The 22,502-nt window shown below is 49.1% G+C and overlaps 1 protein-coding gene across 2 annotated transcripts in view; it reads right to left on the bottom strand.

Annotated features, from left to right (window-relative positions):
- Positions 1 to 22,502, bottom strand: part of HUWE1 (HECT, UBA and WWE domain containing E3 ubiquitin protein ligase 1) — a 1,655,742-nt gene that overhangs the window by 545,335 nt on the left and 1,087,905 nt on the right. For both annotated transcript variants that reach the window (XM_078664564.1, XM_078664565.1), the window contains one exon: positions 16,851 to 17,019. In XM_078664564.1, the coding sequence (XP_078520690.1) occupies positions 16,851 to 17,019 (169 nt within the window). The remainder of the gene's footprint in view (positions 1 to 16,850; positions 17,020 to 22,502) is intronic.

Genomic DNA, 22,502 nt, shown 5'->3' with positions numbered 1-22,502 from the left:
TCTTGAAACCGGGCATCCTACCGGCACCGTAAAGATCAATCAGTTAACAAAAAACTTGGTCAAAGACCGGAGTACTGCTCTTCGGATCTGCGCTAACTGGCGCGGAAAAAAGAAGAACTGACGTCAGCGCGCGGAGGCGGCGTCTATATACTCCAGCGACGTCATCACGGCGCACGACGCCGACGACGCGGAGCCGCAGGGGACGCCTGCAGACGACGCCTACCGACGCGCAGGGGTACTGCTACGCAAAAGTTTCCGGATCCAGACTGACGCCTGGGGATATTCTAAGGTAAGGAATCTAATACTAACCTGTTTCTTTCAGATTGGGGGTTTGGAACTTAGAGCTTGAAGCTCACTTACCCTCCTTGCCGAGGTGATTGCAACGAGGAAGATAGTTTTAAAAGAGAGAAGCCTCAATGGACACTTGTGCAAGGGTTCGAAGGGAGAACCCATTAAGAAGGTCAGCACAAGATTCAAATCCCAATGAGGAACAACAAAAGGAGTAGGAGGGAACATATTTATGAGACCCCTCAAGAATCTCAAAACCACCGGAGATTTAAAGAGAGATGGCTGATCCGGCAAACATAGAAATGCCGATAAGGCAGAAAGATACCCCTTGACCGTGGCCACAGCCAAACCTTGCTGCGCCAGATAAAGGGCAAATTGTAAAATATTAGACAAATGAGCCTTCAAAGGGTCAACATCTCTCTCCCTGCACCAAGAAACAAATTTTTACCACCTATAGGAGTAAATGGACTTAGTGGTGTCACGCCTGGCAGAAAGAATGACATCCACCACCTCGTGAGGGAGAGAAAAAGAACTCAAGTTGCCCCGTTCAATCTCCAGGCATGAAGGTGTAATGTCTGGAGGTGGGGGTGTAAAACCTGCCCCTCCATCTGAGAGAGGAGGTCTGCCCTGTGAGGGAGACGGAGCGGCGGGTGAGAGGAGAGGCGGAGAAGGTCTGAGTACCACACCCTTCTTGGCCAATCAGGGGCGACCAATATGACTTGGGCCCGGTCTTGACGAATCTTCCTCAGAACCCGAGGAATCAAAGGTATGGGAGGAAACGCGTAAATGAGTTGATCTCCCCAACTCAGCTGAAACGCGTCCCCCAATGCTCCTTGCATCGGATTCTGGAGACTGCAGAACGAAAGGCAGTGAGCATTCTCGCGAGAGGCGAATAGATCCACCCGAGGAGTCCCCCACATCCGAAAGATGTCGTGAACAACCTCCGGGTGAAGCCTCCACTCGTGGTCGGCAGAGAACTGTCGACTGAGACTGTCTGCACGAACATTCAGAACTCCGGCCAGATGATTTGCCACCAGACAAATCTGATGGTCCTGAACCCAGGACCAGAGACGCAGAGCCTCTCTGCAGAGACACTGCGACCCTACTCCTCCCTGCTTGTTGATGTACCACATCGCAGTCGTGTTGTCCGTTAGGACTTGAACAGAACGACCGCGAAGGGAAGGGAGGAAGGCCTTGAGTGCCAAACGTATCGCCCTCAATTCCAGAAGGTTGATGTGAAACAACCTTTCTTCCGGAGACCAAAAACCTTTGACCTCCAGGTCTCCCAGATGAGCACCCCACCCGAGAGTGGATGCATCCGAAATCACTGTGGCCACTGATGGAGGTAGCTGAAAAGGCTTTCCTTGTGACAGATTGCCTTCCACGCTCCACCAAGACAGATCCGCTGCAGCTTCTCCGGAGATCTTCACTGACTCCCTGAGATCTCCGTTGTGCTGATACCACTGCCTGCGGAGGCACCACTGGAGTGCCCTCATGTGCCAGCGTGCATGACTGACCAACAGAATGCAAGAAGCCATCAGACCGAGCAGGCGAAGGACCTTCAGGACTGGAACGACCGCTCCATTGAAGAATAAAGGAATCATCTCCTGAATGTCGTGAATTCTTTGAGGTGGAGGGAATGCACGACATACAGAAGTGTCCAGTACCGCACCTATGAACAGGTTGCGCTGGGAGGGCACCAGGTGAGACTTGGGTACATTTATCGAAAAACCCAACCTGTGTAACAACTGAGTTGTCTCCTGCAGATGATGGAGCACCATCTCCGGCGACTCTGCTTTGATCAGCCAGTCGTCTAGATAAGGGAATACAGGAATCCCCGACCTTCTGAGATGTGCAGCCACCACTGCCATCACCTTGGTGAAGACTCGAGGCGCAGTAGTAAGTCCAAAGGGAAGGACCGCAAACTGGTAGTGTTGCGATCCCACCGTAAAACGGAGATACCTCCTGTGCGACTTCAGGATTGGGATGTGAAAATACGCATCCTGCAAGTCGATCGACACCATCCAGTCTTCTTCCATCAGCGCCAGAAGAACCTGAGCAAGGGTGAGCATTTTGAACTTCTCCTGTTTGAGATAGAAGTTCAAAATCCTGAGATCCAGGATAGGCCGAAGCCTGACATCCTTCTTGGGAATCAAGAAATACCGGGAGTAGCACCCTTGACCCCTCTCCTGCTCTGGAACCACCTCTATCGCACCCTTTCGAAACAGTGCCAGGACTTCCTCCTGCAGGAGAAGCAGGTGGTCCTCCGAACAATAACCTTGGCAAGGAGGGTAATTGGGAGGGAATTCCTGAAAAGGAAGTGCATACCCATTCTCTACGAGATTGAGAACCCAAAGATCTGATGTAACCGATTCCCAATCTCGTAGAAAATGAGTAAGCCGACCCCCTACTGGCCCTACATGATCCAGAATGGTGGATCTAGGGCTGCTTTGCTGATGCGGGTGGGGGTTGGGCATTATTGGAGGAAGTGGAGGAAGAGGAGACTTGACGTCCACGTCCACGACCCCTCTGTTTACCTCTATAGGATCTATATAGAGGGTTTTGCTGCTGTTGCTGTTGTTGTTGTTGGCCTTGCTTGAAGGGACGAAAAGAAGATCTGCCAAAACCTTTGAACTTTTTAGTCGTCGACCCTCTCATCTGCAGACCCAAAGATCTAGCGGTGGCACGGCTGTCCTTAAACCTTTCCAAGGCTACATCAGCCTTCTTACCGAAAAGGCCAGTTCCATCAAAGGGTAAGTCCAGCAATGTAGATTGCACATCCGCAGAGAAATCTGAAGACTTTAGCCAAGCGGCTCTCCTGGTCGCAATGGATGAACCCATAATTCTAGCAACAGAATCCACAGTGTCCATACCGCTTTGAATGACCATGCGGGCAGCAGCCTGAGTGTCAGAGACAACCTCATTAAAGTTCTTCTTATCATCCTCAGGAAGTTTTGATGATAATTGCTTCACTGAGTCCATTAGCGCATGCACGTATCTACCTAAAAGGCAAGTAGCATTCGATGATTTAAGAGCCATGCTCCCAGAAGAGAAAGTCTTCTTCGCAGACAGATCTAATTTTTTAGACTCTTTGTCAGCTGGCACTTGAGGGAAGAAGCCAGCAGCCCTATTAGAGCAAGCCGCCTGAACCACAAGACTTTCCGGAGATGGATGTGTAGAAAGAAATGCAGGGTCATCAGGAGCCACCCTATAACGTCTTGCAATAACTCTTGAAACTGCAGGAGCAGATAAGGGCTTCTTCCAAATCTCCTTTATTGGATCCGTCAAGGCATCAGTAAATGGCAGTGTAGGTTCCACAATTGAAGAAGGAGAATGTAAGACTTCAGTGAGGATGTTGGGTTTGTACTCCACTGTGGGCAGCTTTAAATTAAGAAGGTCAGCAGCCTTCCTAATTACCACGTGATAGGGTGCCACGTCCCTAGATGGAGCATCAGAAGCTGAAGGCAGAACCCACTCAGGAGAGAGTTCTAGACCACTAGCATCTCGAAGTTCATCGAAATCATCGTCATGATCAGGAAGCTCGCCTTCTTCCACATCAGAACTCTCATCATCTTTTTGTTCTAGAAGGCGCTGAGCTCTTCGCCTCGACCACTCCAATCGAATCGACGTCGACGGATCCGGTAACGACTCCGACGGAGCCGGTTCCGACGTCGATCGAGGAGCCGGAGCAGGACGAGAGTCATGAACAGGTGTGGTACCTCGATCTCGACTGCGAGGTCGATCCGGAGTCGGCGAAGCCGCATGCGGAGTCGAAGACCTCGGTGGAGCCGTACCGAGCCATGGTGGAAGAGGCGCCGGCATGAATGGCATAAATGGAGCTGGGGCATACGACTGAGGAATACCCAGATTGTATGATAATGGACCCATGGGACCAACAGGTGCTCCAGTGGGGTACATTGCCCTGGAATATACTCCGAACATTGCATTTAAAAAATGCGAGGGATCCTGTCCAGGACCAGGAAAGGGAGGGTACAGACCTACCGGATCCAATGGAGGTCGCCCCGACACACCCTCACTCTGACCTTCCGGATCCGCAGGAGTCTCCGCTGGAGTCGGTTCTTGAGGAATCACTTCTTCTTCCTCTTCATGTTCCGAGGACATCGGATCCGGATCCGGCTCCGGTTCTGGCTCCGGGGCCGGAGAACCTTCTTTCGATAAAGCAGGAGAAGGAGAGATAAAGTCTTTACGATGTTTATGAGACCTTCTCTTCGAGTCAGAGGATTCCTTCTCTGAATGATGTTTCGAACTGTGCTTCCTCCTCTTATGCTTTCTCCTCGAGGAGCTCGAAGCGTGACCGGAAGCCAATTTAGATCTAGACCTCGATCTTTCCCTGGATTTCGATTTCTCTTTAGATCTCGTATCCTCACCAGATCTCGAACCCGCTCTGGATCTCGACGCCGATACAGACTTCGATCGAGACCTTTGCTTCGACTTCGACCTCCGTGACGTCGATCTTGAATAACGTCCAGAATCTTGTTTTACCTTCGCTAAAAGTAATTTAGCTTCACGTTCTCGAAGTGCCTTCGGATTCATCTTAAAACAGGAATTGCAGTTCTTGACGTCGTGACTCGAACCAAGACACCACAAACAGTCCTTATGTGGGTCAGTGATGGACATCGTGCGGGCACAAGACCTACACGGCTTAAAGCCTGTTTTCCTCGACGACATCTTCGGAGAAGAATCAAGTCGTAAGAGAGAAACAGTGTCGATTAATTAACAGAAAGATACTAAGTATCGCAGTAAGATCCCGAAACCGTTAGCGTCGAAGACGCGGAAAAAAGGGAACTGACGTCATCACGCCGGCGTGGACCTGATATGGGGTCGGTGACGTCAGACGGAGTCGCGCGCGATGCCGTGCTCCTGTGACGTCGCCCACGTCGGCATACTACGAAGAAAATTTCCGAACGTTGCTGGCGCAAGGGGGATATTCACAAGGTGAGGAATCCACACGGCAGATGTATCTATCAGAAAGGAACCATCTGGGGATGAGGCAGACAAGAGGTCTGAGTTAGTCAGCAGACTTACTAGGGCCAACTTAGACCTACATAGGGAAGGATCTGGGGGACCCCAGTACTGACCCTAATGAGGCCTAACTTTGGAGTTAGAAGAGATAGATCTCATTCTAGGGACTCCAAAAGATCTGTGCACTCTCATGCCTCTGCTCAGAGGAGAATGACTTCTCCCCAGAGGAGATTGACTTCCCCTCAGAGAAGAGAACATGAAGCTAGGATGAGACAGGCTAATCTGAGGATTGAAAGGGAAGAACTTGCCCTTGCCAAGGAGAAGCTTGCCTTTGCTAGAGAGCAACAGTTGAGTGGAGTAGTCCCCACTGGTGGCAGCAATATCCCTAGGGATAAAGAAAGGGGTTTTGATACTAGAAACCTGAGTAAAATAGTGCCCTCCTATAAGACAGGAGATGATATCCACAGGTGGATAAATGCTCTGGAGAGGGCCTGCAAAGTACAGCAGGTACCCCAGAGTCAGTGGGCAGCTATATTGTGGCTCTCCTTTGAAGGTAAAGGTAGAGACAAGCTCCTCACAGTTAGAGATGAGGATGCTAACAATTACCAAGTCTTGAAAACTGCTCTGATTGATGGGTTTGGCTTAACCACTGAACAGTACAGGTTGCTGTTCAGAGACACCCAGAAAACTCAGTCTCAGGATTGGGCTGACTTTGTTGATTGTGCCACTAAGGCTTTGGAAGGCTGGTTACTGGGAAGTAAAGTTACTGATTACACAGGATTGTATAATCTAATTATGAGAGAGCAAATCTTAAATAATTGTCAGAACCAGTTGCTGCATCAGCACCTTATTGACTCAGATCTGACCTCTCCCCAAGAATTGGGAAAGAAGGCAGACAGATGGGTCAGAACAAGGGTCAAGCAGCAGAACCAGAACCAGGGTGGTGGCCAGAAGAAAGCAGATCCCAAGGGTAATGAGAATAAGCAAAATGACCAGAAGTCTTCAACAGGGCCCCAACAATCTAAAGAGGGTGGGTCCCAAACTTCCCAAAAGAAGAAGAATGATGGTCCTAAGTGTGGGAAGTTGACCTGATATGCAGTGCTCACTATTCTAGTGAACACTATGTATCAGTCCAAACAACCCTCATTGATGATTGGTTGTAAGTCAACCTGATAGACCAGCTATCCTAGTAGCATGGATACGAGCAGTCTAAGGCTAAGACTCTAGAGGGCGTGTTAAGCCAGCTGTTTTACCATCACATTACCCCTTGAACACCAAGTGAAAGGACACCACACAAGTTGTTATGAAAATAAACAGATATTTATTTATAACAAGACTACCCTGAACTCTTTATGAGTCAGGGAGCTAAGCACACAACAAAACTCTTATGAAAATACTTTAAGTCGCACAATTTACACAAATGCCCTAGGGGCACGAAAAACCATATACACAGTAAGTGGAATGCGAACTTGCTAGCAGGTAAGTAGTACTTTTCTAGACTCAGGAATCGCTAGGCCTACAATTCTAAACACTGGGATTAGATGCAGGAGGCCTGTGGACGTCGTGTGCAGAGTGGGAACTCTCACGCGTAAAGCGGGAAAAAGTCTATGGAGGCTAGCAGTTGCAAAGTTACTGATCTCGGGCGAACCCGACTATGTGGTTCGAAAACGGGAGTGGATCCTAACACTTAGGGTGTTGGACTATGCTGGAGCACCGGAGTACTCAGGTTACCTAGCCCAGGGGCTGCGGCTGCATAGGGTTGAAGTTGCGTCGGAAACCCACGTTGAAGATCCAGGAGCCTGAAGAAAGAGTTGCTGGCAGGCGGCCAGTGAAGAAAGTTCGGAGTGATCCAAGCCTGGATCAGGGAAGAAGAAACCTGCAAGCAGAGGGGACCACGTTCTGAATCACTAGCCAGTGATTTGAGTGGGCACCAGGATGGCACCGGACGAAGTCACCTCAGCCAGGTGAGTGGGCGCTGCTGGGCTCTGCAGTCTCTCGGACCAGGAGGCGTTGTCGGCGACCAGGATGGAGGTGCGAGCTGTCCCACGAAGGTTCTTGCTGTCGACGTCGCTGGACCCAGGATTGGGCAACAAGTCTTGGCAAATACAAGGCCCACGCGGTGGACCTAAAATGGCATCTTGAGTGGACCAGGAGGGTCCAGGGTGCTCCTCTTTTGGAGGGGAGCAAGGGCTAGTCTGGAGCAACCAGACCAGCAGTAGTTGTCGTCGTGGAGCGTCGTGAGAGGGCCACTAGCCAACGGGCAAGCGACCTGGACAACGCGGTGAGCAGCAAAGAGCAGAAGGGCCCCACGCAGATCTCGTGGATGCAGGGGGGCTGAACTTCGTTGCTGGAGCTGCTCAGGGTCGGGGCTTCTCTTACCCCAAGGCACTCAGTCGAGGGTCACTCAGGCGTCGTGCTGGACAAGCGTCGTGCAGTTCTGAAGATGGCCGGTCCCTCGAGGTCTCGTCACACCCACGGATCACAGCTGGGCTGATGATGTAGGTTGAGGTCAGAGGTGCCAGGGAAGCCGGTTCTCGTCGTGCTGGAGCAGTCTTGATCCGAAGGAGAGACTGGCAACAAACCGCGATGCTTGGTTGGTGCCTGCTGCTGCAGGGTGACTACTCCTTAGTCACAAGGGAGAATCTTGGGAAGAAGTCTTGAGTTCCTTTCGTGGAAAGTAGTTTCAGGATTCAAAGATGATCTGATTTGGAAGGGGGCCAGGTCCTACCTTTATCCTGCAAAAAGGGGCTGGCACGCGACTAAGTCCTGCCCTATGGGTGGGACTAGGAGGGGGGTGGTTACACCCCTCTCCTTTGGCGGGCTTTCCCCAGGCCAGGGGCTGGAGTGCCCCTGGAACTGGTTTCAGCCGGCCTATGCACAGTGAGCACCGGGGTGCCACTTGCAGTCACCTTCCTCTAAAGCCCTGCCTACCTAGGATACACAAAATCCTGTCTGGGACGGTGCTGGCACCGCCCCTGGCAGGAAACCCTTTGTCCTTACCTCCTGGGCTGGGAGGACTCCCAGCAGCAGGAGGGCAGACTTGTGTCTCGGTGGCAGCATCCATTTTGTGGAGTTAAGGCTCTGTCTGACTTTAACCGGGGTTACAGATTACATACATGTCGTGTCCCTCTAGAAGGGTGGAATGCTAACCCCGTCGCCCGAATTGGCGAGGGGTTAGTATTCCAATTCGTATGTCACCTTACTCGAGATGTTTTGATAAAGCGATACCAGAGTTGGCACATAACCGCGAGGATTATAATGCACTTAAGAGTATATGGTATGCGATATCATGGAAACGGCTAAGGGATGGATCCCGAAAGCCGCAGACAGGCTCAGCTCATGCCAGAGCACCATCTCACACGATTCCAAGCACTCTGCCTTCAGGATTGTTAAGGCCTGCCATAGGAGTGACTGATAGGAGATCTGTGTGTCCATATAGGTTTAGATATAAGAATACTATATCTATAGCATATCTGATCCACCGCCTTCAGGTTATTCAGAATGCCGCTGCCAGACTTTTGTTTAATGTCCCCAGGCGTTCCAGTGCTCGCCCGCTTCTCCACGCTCTTCATTGGCTCCCAGTTGCTCATAGGATCCTGTTCCAAATTCTAGTGCTTGCCTACCGAGCTATTCATCAAACTGGCCCGGTTTACTTGAGAAAAAGGTTTTGCTTGTATGTTCCTAACCGTTCATTGCAATCGGCCAACCTGTGTCAAATGTCCATTCCCAAAATTAAATACTGTAGACTTGGCGGTCAATCAATCTCAGTGAGAGCGGCTAAATCCTGGAATACCCTACCCCTCCATCTGAAAACTGCATCCACTCTCAGTGCGTTTAAGAAAGGTCTAAAAACTCACCTTTTTAACATTATAGTTTAAATCTTCCTCATTTAGTGTCTGCAGATATTTGCTCTCTGTCAATACTGTTGTGCCTTCATCACGCCAGGATACTATTTTGTTAGTAATAGAGCGCGCTACAAAAGCATTTAATAATAATAATAATAATAATATAGCAGAGGGTGAGTACACCACTCTGCCCCAGCTGTCAAGCAGCCAGTTGTGTCTGTTTTAGTTAGTCAGCCCAGGGGTGGCATAATGCATGCTGCAGCCCCTGGGAGACTTCTGGGTGCACCTCTGCCCTGGGTACAGGGACTTGAGAGGGCCCAGTGCCAATTCAGTACCTGGGTACAATTTGGAGTAGAGAGAACAGCTAGGCTGTGGGTCTGATTAGCAGGCCCACAGCCATGGAAAGTCGTAAACCAGTGAAGCAAAAAGCAAAAAATCTGGGTGATCATAGGATTGCAGACCCTTCTCTCCTACACTAAGAAACCATGGTGCGAATACTGTAAAAGTAAAACTCACTGGTTTAGTGAGTGCACCAAGAAAGGCCAAACTCCTACCACTACTGTCCCTAAGACACCTGCACCCCCTAGTACAGTTAGTAGTGGTAGTGTACCTCCCAAGGCTATAGTTGGGTTAACCCTGGGAACTGAGGTGGGTTCTGACTTAGTTAGAATTCCTACTCAGGCAGTTCTTGTTTGTACTGGGGACATGGATATGACCCCTACTGTAAGTCCTAGTACTCTGGGCAAATACAGACAAACGCCTTTAATTAATGGAAAAATGGCTCAGGCCTACAGGGACACATGTGCCAGTGTCACCATGGTGACACCAACATTTGTGGACCCTGACCAGATCATGCTAGGTTCAGATTACCTAGTGACCAATGCTAGCAATGTCACTACCAATCACAGTATGGCAATTGTTAATTTCTCCTGGGGAGGGGTAACTGGCCTCAAAAGGGTTGTAGTTAGTTCAGACCTCACAGTAGATTGTCTTTTGGGCAATGATTTGGAATCCTCACTGTGGTCAGATGTGGAGTATAGGACTCATGTGGAAATGTTAGGTTTATCAGCACATGTCCTTGCTGTGACCAGGTCACAGGCCAAGAAATGCCCAGCTGAACTAGTGCTGGATCCTGGAAGAATGGACCAGACACTACCCAAGAGAAAGAGCAGTAGGGGTAAGGCTGAGCCTTCCCCCCTGCCTCAGGTTGAGGATCAGCCTTCACAGGAGGCTGACCCAAAGACCCCAGAAGGAACTGTCCTAGAAGAGCTTGAGCCTGAACAGGTTGAGTTTCTTGGGACAGGGGGACCTTCCAGGGCAGACTTGAGGCAGGCCCAGTTAGACTGTTCCTCCCTTGAACCCCTCGGACAGCAGGCTGCTGCTGAGGCTGCAGGGAATGCTACAGGCGCCCATAAGGTATATTGGGAAGATGGACTCCTATACTCTGAGGCAAGAGACCCCAAGCCTGGTGCTACCAGGAGGCTGGTCATCCCCTTGTCTCTGAGAGGATTCCTTCTCACCTTAGCCCATGAGATTCCCCTTGCAGGTCACTTAGGCCAGAACAAGACTTGGGACAGGCTTGCCCCACACTTTTACTGGCCTCATATGTCTGAAGACACTAAAGAGTTTTGTCGCTCATGTATCACCTGTCAAGCCAGTGGCAAATCAGGTGGCACCACAAAGGCCCCCCTCATACCACTACCTGTGGTGGGGGTACCCTTTGAAAGAGTGGGGATTGACATTGTTGGACCAATGGACCCCCCAACAGCATCTGGGCACAGATTTATACTGGTGGTAGTGGATCATGCCACCAGGTATCCAGAAGCTATTCCCCTTAGGATCCTCACCCCATCTGCATTTGGTGTTTGGGAGAGCACCACAACACCGCTGATTGTGAGGCGTGCCAGCAGATGAAACCGAAATACCGGCGGGAGTGACGGAGGAAACTTCTTTCCAGGGCATAGGTGTATCCAGGGCCTACCAGGGGCTGAAGCATGTATTATGCCACCCCTGGCTGGCCATCCAAAACTGACACAACTGGCCGCAAGACAGCTGGGTCAAGGTGGTGTAAACACCCTTTGCTGTAGATATAGTATACCTATATCTAACCCTAAAATGGACACATATATTCCTATCAGTCACTCCTATGGCAGGCCTTATCAATCATGAAGGCAGAGTGCTTGGAATTATGCGAGATGGTGCTCTGGCATGAGCTGAGCCTGTCTGCAGCTTGCGGAACCAAGTCCTAATAGCTGTTCCATGATAACGCTATACCATATACTCTTAAGTGCATTATAATCCTCGCGGTTAGATGCCAACTCTGGTATAACATTATCAAAACATGTCGAGTAAGGTGTCATACGAATTGGAATACTACCCCCTCGCCAATTCTGGCGACGGGGGTAGCATTCCACCCTTCTAGAGGGACACGACATGTATGTAACTGTGAACCCCGGTTAAAGTTAACTCGAGCCTCAGCATCACAAAATGAATGCTGCCACCACAGACACAAGTCTGACCTCCTGCTGCTGGGAGTCCTTCCAACGAGGGAGGCTCAGACAAAGGGTTTCCTGCCTTGGGAGGTGCTAGCACCACCCCAGACAGGATTTAGTGTATTAGGTAGGCCAAGGCTCAAAGGAATTAGAGATGCCTGGGGCACACAAGGTGCCCTGTGCATACACCAGTTCCAACCAGATGCTGGGGCACTCCAGCCCCAGCTCTGGCGGGAAACTGGACAAAGGATAGGGGGTGTAACCACCCCCCTTCCTGGTCCCACCCAGAGGAGGGACCTAGTCGTAGTGCAGCCCCCTTTAGCTGAATAAAGGTGGGAGCTGGTCCCATTCCCAGTTAGATTAATCTTGACAACTTCCACGAAGAACTCTTGACCTTCGACCTCCTGGACACCAGAAGACTGAAGAATCTCCCCTATGGTCAGGGAGTGACCATCCTGCTTCGCAGGCACCATCAAGCTCCTGTGCGGTTTGCTGCAAAGTCCTTCCATCCCGGAATCCGACGACCTAGCTCGACAAGACCCGGACCTCCAGACCTCTCTGACCTCTACCCACATCCACAGCGCAGCTGGGACCCGTGGGTGCGACGAGTAAAGTGGAGACGGCCATCTTGAAGAAACCTGCACAGCGCTTCCAGCACGACCCCCGAGGGTTCCTCGAGTGAGTGCATTGGGGACTGAGAAGCCCCACACCGACGCAGCTCCAGCACCAAAGACCAGCCCCCCAGCATCCCCGTGATCTGCGTGGGGCCCTTTTTCCTGGTTGCTGCCCTTCCTGTTGTCTGGTCACTTGCCGGCTGGCTTGTGACCTCTGAGACGATGACCCGAAGATTTCAACACTGCTAGTCTGGTCCCCCAGACTGGCCCTTGCTTCCTTGTGAAAGAGAAGCACCCCGGACCCTCCTGGTCCACACCAGACGCCATCTTTGTTCCACCGCGTGGCTTGCATTAGCCAAGGCCTGTTGTCCAGATAGACGATCCGACACCGCCAACAGCAGCAGACTACGTGGGACAGCTCGTGCCTCCAGCCTGGTCGTGAAGAGCAGCTCCTGGTCCGCGCAGCTACAGAGAGAAGCGACCCTTCCTTCACCTGAACACGGCGACAGCACCTGGTTCCCTCCTGGTTCCAGCACCGTCACTGGCTAGTGACCGAGACTCTGTCCCCTTCCCTTTCAGGACTTCTCCTTCCTAGTTCCATCCTTGGAACCACCGGACTCCTCCATCTGGCTGCCTGCCAGCAAATCCTTGTTTCAGGCATCACTGGGATCAACGCAGCAAACCTGACGCAATTTCAGCCCTATGCACCCGCTGCCTGTGGGTTAGGTAACTAAAGCTTCTAGGTGCTGAAGTCTGGGGCCACTACCCTAGTGTCCAGGTCTACTGTTTTCCCTCCATCCAGCCGGGTTCGTCCGGAATCCGTAACTTTGTAAACTGTAGCATCCATAGACGTTGGTACGCATCCCGCGTGAGAGTTTCCACTCTGCACGTGAGTCCCGTGGGCCTCCTGCTCCGTACTTACCTAGTTCGTAGCGTAGTCCCAGCGATCCTGCCGCCTCTGGATCTCCTTACAGTACTTTCCTTCCTCGCATTCCATTGTTCTGAGTATATGGTTTGTCGTGCCCCTAGGGCACTCGTGTAAATATTGTGCGAACTCGTATTTCCTTCCTAGTATTGTCATGTGCTTAGGCCTCTGATCTCATAAAGAGCTCAGAGGTGTATGTTAGTTAATAAATATACTTTTATTTTCATAACAACCTGTGTGGTGTCCTTTCATCTGGTATTCAAGGAGTTATATTGTGGTAAAACAGCTGGCTTCACAAGCCAAAAGAGTTTAGCCTAAGACTGCTTTGTCCACGCTACTAGGATAGCTGGTCTATAAGGTTGACTTACAACCAATCACCATAAGGGGATGGTTGGACTGATACAAGGTGATCACTAGAATTAGTGAACATCATATATCAGGCCAACTTCTCACAGTATATACAGAGCCAGCTTCTTCCAGGTGGCGGGGGCGGGATGATGGTGGTGGATGAAAAGGACAGATCGGAACAAATACCTCTATAAAGGGATCTTGTGAGGAGTGTCCTCATCGGGAAGCTTATGTTTTAAGTAGCTTGGAATGAATATGACCAGTCTCAAGGTTAATTTATAGTCTCTTGCATGAGATCCGTTTTCGGTGAAACAATGTCTAAATTCGGATCAGACATAACATCTTTTGGTTTCGACGCCGGCATGTGCTGGACTAACGCTACAGAAGATTTCGGCCCCAAAGGCGGCTTGGCTTTCGGCATGGAGGATTTTGGCTCTGAGCCGGATTTCTGTTTAGAACCAGAGGGTTTCAGTTCCAACAAGGACTTTTGCCGACTCTGTACAGAGCTGGAAGACTTGACTGGCTGTTATGGAGCCGGGCCTGGAGGTGGGGCATCGGAAACATCTTCTGGGTGGCGAACTTGGCCAGAAGGCAGAGGTGGGGCCGAAACCTTGTGCTTTTTGGGAGTGATTTGAAGTGGCAAGGGGTCTTACGTACTCACGCCACCTTGTCTCTGCAGCAGTTCTTCGACGTCAAGGTCTATCTCGAGCTCCGAGTTGGTGTCCTGCACGGAGAAGGTTTGTTCCTTGTCTGACGCGGATGCCTCAACAGCTTCTTGACCGGAATATTCAGCGAAGATGTCCGGTGTGTCTTCGATGCTCTGACGCTGCATCTCTCGAGGTGGAGCCCGATGATTGTAAAGAGTTTTCTTCAATCAAAATTATCTGTAAGCGTCGCAGTCGTCTCTTTGTGCTCCTAGGACAAGCACAAGTTACACACCTTGTGTGAGTCAGTGTGCAGATACTTTGCGTGGCACTGAGGACAGAATTTGAACTGTGTCCATTCCATCGACAGAGCTGAACCGAGGCTTTAGGCCTGAAGGCCATCCATAAAAAGATTTCCGAATCGTAAAGTAGATTTTGTTGACCGAACATGTCCGAAACAATACTGTCGAGAGGATTGCGCTTCGAGGGGAACCCGAAGAACAGTTTCTAACTGGAGCGCAGCAATATACGTCCGAACCAGATGGCGGAAAAAAAAAATCTAGCAATGGAGTCGATGAACAAGCGCACTATCACTAATAGGAGGAGTCACCTTACTGTGTGACTAGGAAAGACTTATTTGAAGAAAAACAACTTGCAAACATCCGGCCCCAACAATAGATGGCAGGAGTATGTAAATCATGTGCATCTACAGCACACATGCCTCTAACATTATATTTTTCAACAACGATTGGCCTAGAGTTGGCCATGGAGTGTGTGTTCCTGCCTTGTAGGAGTTTGTACACCAAATGCATTCACACTACTCTCTGATAAGTTTAACTGGTCAGCCCACCTACCACTAAATTGAGTGTAAGGTTTTATCTACTTAACTCTCTGCCTCTGTGTACACTTTATTTCTTTCTGGTATAGTATTTACAGACCCAGCATCCTACACAACACGAGAATGCAGCTCTTTATGTGCACACATGTCCTATAATATAGATGAGCACATCAGCTAAAAAGACACACATAGAACGAGATTTGAGAGACCAAAGCACTGAGTCTACTGAGATGTAGAGTGTCCATCTGTGTATGCTCAGGTACAGGGTCTGCCAGTAATCCCAGAGATATTTTGTATATAATTATTTAGCTTTACCAGCAGGGGAGGGGAGTTTAGGTCACACTGTCCTATAAAATGACAGGACTTTTCATGATATATTGATTATTAACCATGTTAACAGTATTTTTAGTATGTATTTGTTTTCTAACTGTGGCAAGTATACTGCATTGCAGAGCACGATAGTTTGAATAAATATTCTTAACTTTCTTCGAGCTTCCTGGTTATCTTGTTGAGGTGAAGTACGAGTCAGAGGGTGAAAGCGTGCGTCCTGTTACAGCAATCCTCGAGAGGATAGTGTGTTGTGTTCTGGGGTGCCAATTCACTTGTTTCTCTGGTACAATTAAGAGGGCAAGTGAGGCACTATAGCTAGTCAGACTCTGGGTCATATATATTGAGGCGGCATGGTGACTCCGCCCCTACATACTGATGTTCTATGGTCTCAAGCACAGTTCTCTTTGGTTTCTACTTATGCTGGACCTTCATGCACTTTCGGTCCCCTCTTTTTGTGATTGAATATTGAAAAGGATACCCTGCAAGAGAAATTAGTATTTTCCATTACCGTCCTCCAAAGAAATCATTCTCATACAACCTGGTGCTGGATCCTCGACTGATGTCGACACGGTATGTGTTGCTCATATGGTCTTCGGTGCCATAAAGTTAAACACGTTTCATGTTTTTGGTTGTAACAAAATGTCCGAACATGATATGCAAAAAAAACACAAATCAGAGGTGTAGTCTGTGTCCTAGTGCTATGTAAGTGTTTGGGAAGAAAGTACGAGTCAACACGAAACTAAAACTCCTTCCAAGAAAAACAACTTAATCATCTGAGCCCAATACAAGAAAGAATGAGTGTGCACAGCATCTGATCTACAGCTAGACAGGCTTTATGTCTCTAACTTCAAGGACTAAAGAGGTAGCTATCAGAAGGGCAGAGGTGGCCTCCTCCCAAACACTACATATTGGTGAAAGGTGGTCTAGGCACCAATATCTACATCTTAAGCGTTTTTGGTTGTCAAAAGTATGAAGTTGAGGAAAAACAATGAAAATAGTGAGAGAAAAAAATCTTGTATCTCTTGCACGAGGAGAAGAGGAACTGATGAGGGCAACATCTCTCAAGAACAAGAGCACTTTCACAAAGGTGCATTGATGCAACCTACCACCACGAGAGCTCCTGCTATAAAATGTTTACTGAACCAGTTTGAAAGCTGAGAAAAATTTAAAGAGGAGTTATTTGTGGGAAGAAACAACCGTTAGTAACAACTTGCGAACTTTAAAAAAAAAAAGCAAATTTGCTGTATTTTTAGCTAAAAGGTTTCTGTAAAGTAATGAGCAAAATATAACACACATTGAACATCTATTTTACAATGTTTGGAATAACAGAAGGTCCACTTGATTGTACCTTGTTCTAGGACTAGGCAACCTGATATGCAAGTATTCTTCAATTTTCCATACACTGCTCTGACCATACTGCCATACAGCCAAGAGATTTTCAGCCCACACTGTACAGAAGAGTCTGTTAATAGTTGCACGGTTATTCTGCTCCACAGAGCTTGGTTCTTATACACTGCATTAGTGAGTGAGGAACAAGACTTACTTGCACTAGAGAACATGTTGTCAAACTCTATGATGAGATCGTCTTCACGGTCAAAACGCTCAAAGCGCACCAGTGGAGAGGCATTCATGTCAGGATAATCTTCATCGAGTTCCATCTCTGAGCCATCATCGTCGTCATCCTCATCCCCTTCCTCACCTTCCTCATCATCCTGCAGTACATCAAATACACATACAAATGTAAGTCGATTCCAAGTCTTTTCAAGGCTGTATGAACAGTCAACTAGTCGAACAAGTTACTTACCTTGTGGTTTTGAAGAATTCTGGACTCGTGAAGTAGTTCTGGACTCGAGAATTAAACTTCATCCTAACATGACGAATTTAGTATCAAAAGACCGAAAATGACGAGTACACTATGTACAAGCATTTTTGTCATATTCCAGTGACGATTTCACCTCGAAATCGTCATTCTCGTTCTGAACCCTTGGCTTCCATTTTGTGCACGGCAGCTATTTTAAGGGTTGCCCTCACATAGGCTTATAATACAGCTAAATTCGATTCCAAAGGACACGTACACCTTAATTGACTTTTCTCTGACCTGGGCAGGTTGAAACCATTGCCCCAGGCCGAGCCTGTTTGGTCAGTTCCTCTCCCAGTGGCCGAACGAGATAGTATCAAGGCACAACAGGCCATAAACCCATTTCATCGCACACACCCTGCCGAATCTTGCTCACACCTGTCCCTGCTCTTTTCTCTCACTTGCTTTATGATAGGGAGGTGCCCATTTTTATTGGGGGTCCACCGATATCTGATGAAATGTTGGGCCTCGCCGGGTGATTTGTTGTGGGCTGGACAATCTGAAATATAGACATATCATGACTCTGCTTTTCCTTTGTAACAAAGAATGTGAATAGTGTACTGTAAATTCGAAGAATGTTTGCCTAAAGCACAATATTTTGTATAAAAAGAGAAGCCTGACTTTGTAAGTTTGAGCAGTCTCCTGAGAATATACATCCCGTGTGTTGTACTTCTAGGACGCTTGTTCCTTGGTTGCAGCCAATAAAATCGATCCTTGACTTCACCTAGAAGACTGAGTTTCTGTGGTCTGAATCAGGAAAGAACCCGAGGTCTCTGGGTGTACCCTGGCACCGCTGGGTTACTGGTTTGGTACCGGTTCTGAAAAACCCAGTACCTCAGTTGGCGCCCAACATTTGGGGTGATACCAACGGTACCAGTCCAGCCAGAGGTTCGTGAGGAGCTTCGTGTGAAAATTCTGGAGGAAGGCCATCCACTTCATCGACCCCTGCATGTCGACGTGGTCCGAATGTCTTTGCTGTGAGGTTCCCCGCTTCCCGACGGCTACAAAGGACTGCTGCCCTGGCTATCGCCCTGATTTGGACCCTTGAAGTTTGGTAGAGCGAAACGATAGACGAGTCTTCTGGTGACGTCATCGATCTCTCAGTTAAGTATAAGTGGAGCGTCTCCCAGTCCTTAGTTGGTCTTAGTTTGGGTATCCCCTTTGGGATCACTTTGTTTGGAACTTGCAAGTGCCAAAGCCGAAGGACTCGTGTATTCACGAGAAATATCGTAATCGATAATCCTTTGAAGTTTGGAGCTAGACTAGTGAGCGAAGATGCCTGGTCTTAGACTTGGAAATTTGTTTTGTCTTGGTTGTAATAATAGGGACTCCCGATTGGAGGACTCGTGTCCGGTTCCTCCGGTTGGAACTCCAACTTATTTATGAATTATATGTAAAACAAGGAGTAGGCCCCATCACATATAACGAAGTGTGGATCAAATACACCAGAAAAGATGGTGTTTTAAAATGGCCCCAATATGGTAGCTTTGATACCGAAATCCTAGATAATCTTGAAGTTAAACTTTTTAAGAAGAAAGCCCGGCCGGCGATGTTTGACTCTTTCCGCCGTTGGCGTAAGGAAGCCAAACAGAAGGAAATTAAATTAGCGAAGAAAAATAAGAGAGAAGGGGGAATTTCGATAATGCAAACTGCTATGCAGTTTAAAGACAATGAAGAAGAACAGATGAGTGAGCAGTTGCACAGGCAACGTAAAATGGTGATAGATAAATGCTATCCAGTTTTGCCGCCTCTTCAGCAAGATGCAGCAAAAGAGCGTGAAAAAGATCCGTTAATGTCGCATTTATTAAGTTCGCCACCCCCCTATGCGCAAAATGCCACGGCACCTCCGCAACCTTTAGTTGTGCAACCTGTGCCTCCTGTTCCTCCACAGCACCCACCAGCTGTTCTTCAGCTGGCTCCTGCTCCTTTGGTGCAGCCTCCTCAAGGCCCACCGATCACATCTGTTTCACCTGTGCTTTCTACGACTTTGCCTAGTGCACCTTCTATTTCTCCTAATGATCCCTCTGCTATTGCTTCTGCCCCTGCCTTATCTCACCCTGTTTTTCCACCCGTTCTTCCTTAAGTTTCTCATTCCGTTCGGCAGAGAATGGCCAACACTGTTACTAATCTTTTCTCACCTCTTTTCGGGTCGCCTACTACGACCCCTAACATGGAACGAAAACAGTTGCGAAGTCAACTGCCTGACTATCAAGAGAGATTCACTGAATAGTTTAGCGCATAAATGGGTTATGGACACTGTAAGGTATGATGTAGAGTCTGTCATGGAAGTCTTCCGTCAATGGGAAGCACCGACACAGAGATATGTTTTTGAACAAATGTGTGTTTTCCTCTGTGAGGATTTGGCAGACAATGATCTGGAATACAACCCGCCCAAGTTGTGTCGTGTGCGGTTCGAGTTTGGAGAGGGCATGATCGTAGGACCAGATGTCGAGAGAGCGGTTGAGACATTGTTATCATTTCGGAGTAAGGGGGGCAGTTCTCAGTCGTCGTTTGAGCATGGCACATCCGGTAGAAAAAAGGCGCGACAGTACCCCATGAGAGAGGTTCCCCCACAATGGAGAGAGGGTGACGCAAATGCTCACCCACCTATTCTGCCACACTTTCAGCGTGTGTGGGTACATGTCCCATGGAGGCGAGCTGAAGTTTTAGCCCTTAAACAGACATTACCTGATCCCCGTAAAAATCCCGCAGGGTATTACAAAGAGTTGTCACAGACTGCAGGGTCATGTATCATGAATTTAGCCGATATCGATATGTTATTTGGGAATGTTGTTCCACAGCCTTTATGGGGTAAGATTCGTCATACAGATCATGATCAGGAGTTAGGTGACTCATGGGCTAATATTGCTGCTGCAGATGCCCGACAAGTTGGTGGTGCTAAGCCTGAGCCTTTAGTAGCCGAACTTCCTGGTAAAATAATTGATTACATGAAAATGATAATGCCTGCAATACGTGTAAATTGGGATAAGTTGTCTGCATGTAAGCAGAAGAAAGATGAAACAGTGTCAGATTTCTTCACCAGGTTTGAAGAAACATTTGTCGACCACAGTGGTCAAGATATGAGCACAGAAGGTGGTCAGCGTTTGTTCTTCGATAAATTCGTGCACAATCTGCTTCCCGAGTTGTGTAAAAAGTTAAAAGATTCAGAGAGTTCATGGGCAGTTTCCTCCTCAGCACAGATATTGGCTACTGCACAATATTACGAAAATCTAGACAAAGACGAGAAAGATAGAGCAGAAAAGAAAACTAAGGAGCTGAAAACGAAGGTTTTGTTACAGCAAGCATATCCGCCACGTGGTGGTGGTGGCCAGAATGGTGGTGGTCAAAATAATAGTGGTCAGAGTAACTATCAGAATAATTATCAGCAGCCTCAACAGTATCAGAGGAACTCGCAAAGAGTCGAGTATACTCAACCACGTGTCCCTGTAAGCCCCAATCAGTGTTCATATTGCAAGGAAGAGGGCCATTTCAAGTATAGTTGTCCTATTTTATTACAGTGTGCAAATGGTGCTTCTGGTGTAAGAGGTCGAGGTGTTCAACAAGCGTCTAGGAGGTAGAGGACGTGGAAATTTCCCCCAGAACACACAGTCTCTTCCACCTCAAAATTCGATGAATAGGTTTGATCAGCAGAATAACGCATCTGGTAGGACAGCTCAGTACTATACTGATGATTACTGTGAGAAGTTGGCCTGATACAAAGTGTTCACTAGAATAGTGAACATTATATATCAGTCCAAACAACCCTCATTGATGTTTGGTTGTAAGTCAACCTGATAGACCAGCTATCCTAGTAGCATGCATAGAGGTCTCTGTATCATTGAACTTTGTCCGTCGCTGCAGGAGCAGCTTACTTGCCTTCCAGCCCTTTTCCAGGCTCTACAGTCACCAGCGCGAGGAGCAGCGTGTGAGCGAGGCCGCAGAGGAGGTGAGAGGTGCGGCCCCGGGACTGCGAGGACCAGCAAGCAACACCAACAGCTGGTCCTCTTCCCGAGGGAGCCGCGCCCCCTCCCAGTGCCACGCCCCCAGTCAGCGCTCATTACCTCTCGCGGCCCCCGCTTCGCGGGAGCCGCTCGCATAGAGGTCTCTGTATCATTGAACTTTGTCCGTCGCTGCAGGAGCAGCTTACTTGCCTTCCAGCCCTTTTCCAGGCTCTACAGTCACCAGCGCGAGGAGCAGCGTGTGAGCGAGGCCGCAGAGGAGGTGAGAGGTGCGGCCCCGGGACTGCGAGGACCAGCAAGCAACACCAACAGCTGGTCCTCTTCCCAAGGGAGCCGCGCCCCCTCCCAGTGCCGCGCCCCCAGTCAGCGCTCATTACCTCTCGCGGCCCCCGCTTCGCGGGAGCCGCTCGCATAGAGGTCTCTGTATCATTGAACTTTGTCCGTCGCTGCAGGAGCAGCTTACTTGCCTTCCAGCCCTTTTCCAGGCTCTACAGTCACCAGCGCGAGGAGCAGCGTGTGAGCGAGGCCGCAGAGGAGGTGAGAGGTGCGGCCCCGGGACTGCGAGGACCAGCAAGCAACACCAACAGCTGGTCCTCTTCCCGAGGGAGCCGCGCCCCCTCCCAGTGCCACGCCCCCTCTGACCCAATAGCTACTAAAGAGAGAGTACACCACGCAACGCGGGACGCGTGCGGGTCGCAGCCCGGGCGAAGCCCGGGCCAAGGGCGGGCCCGTTGTTGCCCGTTAGTGCCCGATAGAGACCGGACCGGGCCACCCCCCATAATTCAAGAAATCTCAGCCAGTAGACCACAATTATGCCGCCGAAAACCAGGAGTACCGCAAAGACAAAATCCAAGAACGCCCAGGAGGTAGCACAGATAACCGGGCCCATTGACTTATTCATCTCACGAACCCACGAGGTAATCAATCAGAGTATCTCCCTTCTTGAAAAGAGAGTGTCACTGGACCTCATGAATGCGAAACGATCATCTCTAGGTACCATAGCAACTGCCCCTTCTCCCATTCACCTTAACTCCCATAATTGTTCCCTTCCCGTGTCTGTGTCTGTACCCGATATTAATACAGTTCCATCCATAGTAGATCTTTCCGTAACTCAGTCTGAGTCTGACCTATCATTAACTTTAGACAACTTAGAGGCAACCCCTGACTTGGTGGCCTGTCAAACTCAGGAAGAATTCCAGACCAACTCAAATTTGCACCTTCAAGGACAAAGGGAAGGAGCCATCCCAAAACAAGGCAGCACAAAACCCATTGACAATGCAGCAGCCACGGCTCCTTGTTCAGGTCACGTTATAGACCATCTAAACCTTACAACACAATCCCTGCAACAAAACACACTTCTCCCTCCTGCAGCTAATTT

This window comes from Lissotriton helveticus, chromosome 10 (genome assembly GCF_964261635.1).
Source record: "Lissotriton helveticus chromosome 10, aLisHel1.1, whole genome shotgun sequence".
NCBI classification, from domain to species: Eukaryota; Metazoa; Chordata; class Amphibia; order Caudata; family Salamandridae; genus Lissotriton; species Lissotriton helveticus.
The sequence above is the reverse complement of the archived record's forward strand: the minus strand, read 5'-3'. Positions and strand labels throughout refer to the sequence as shown.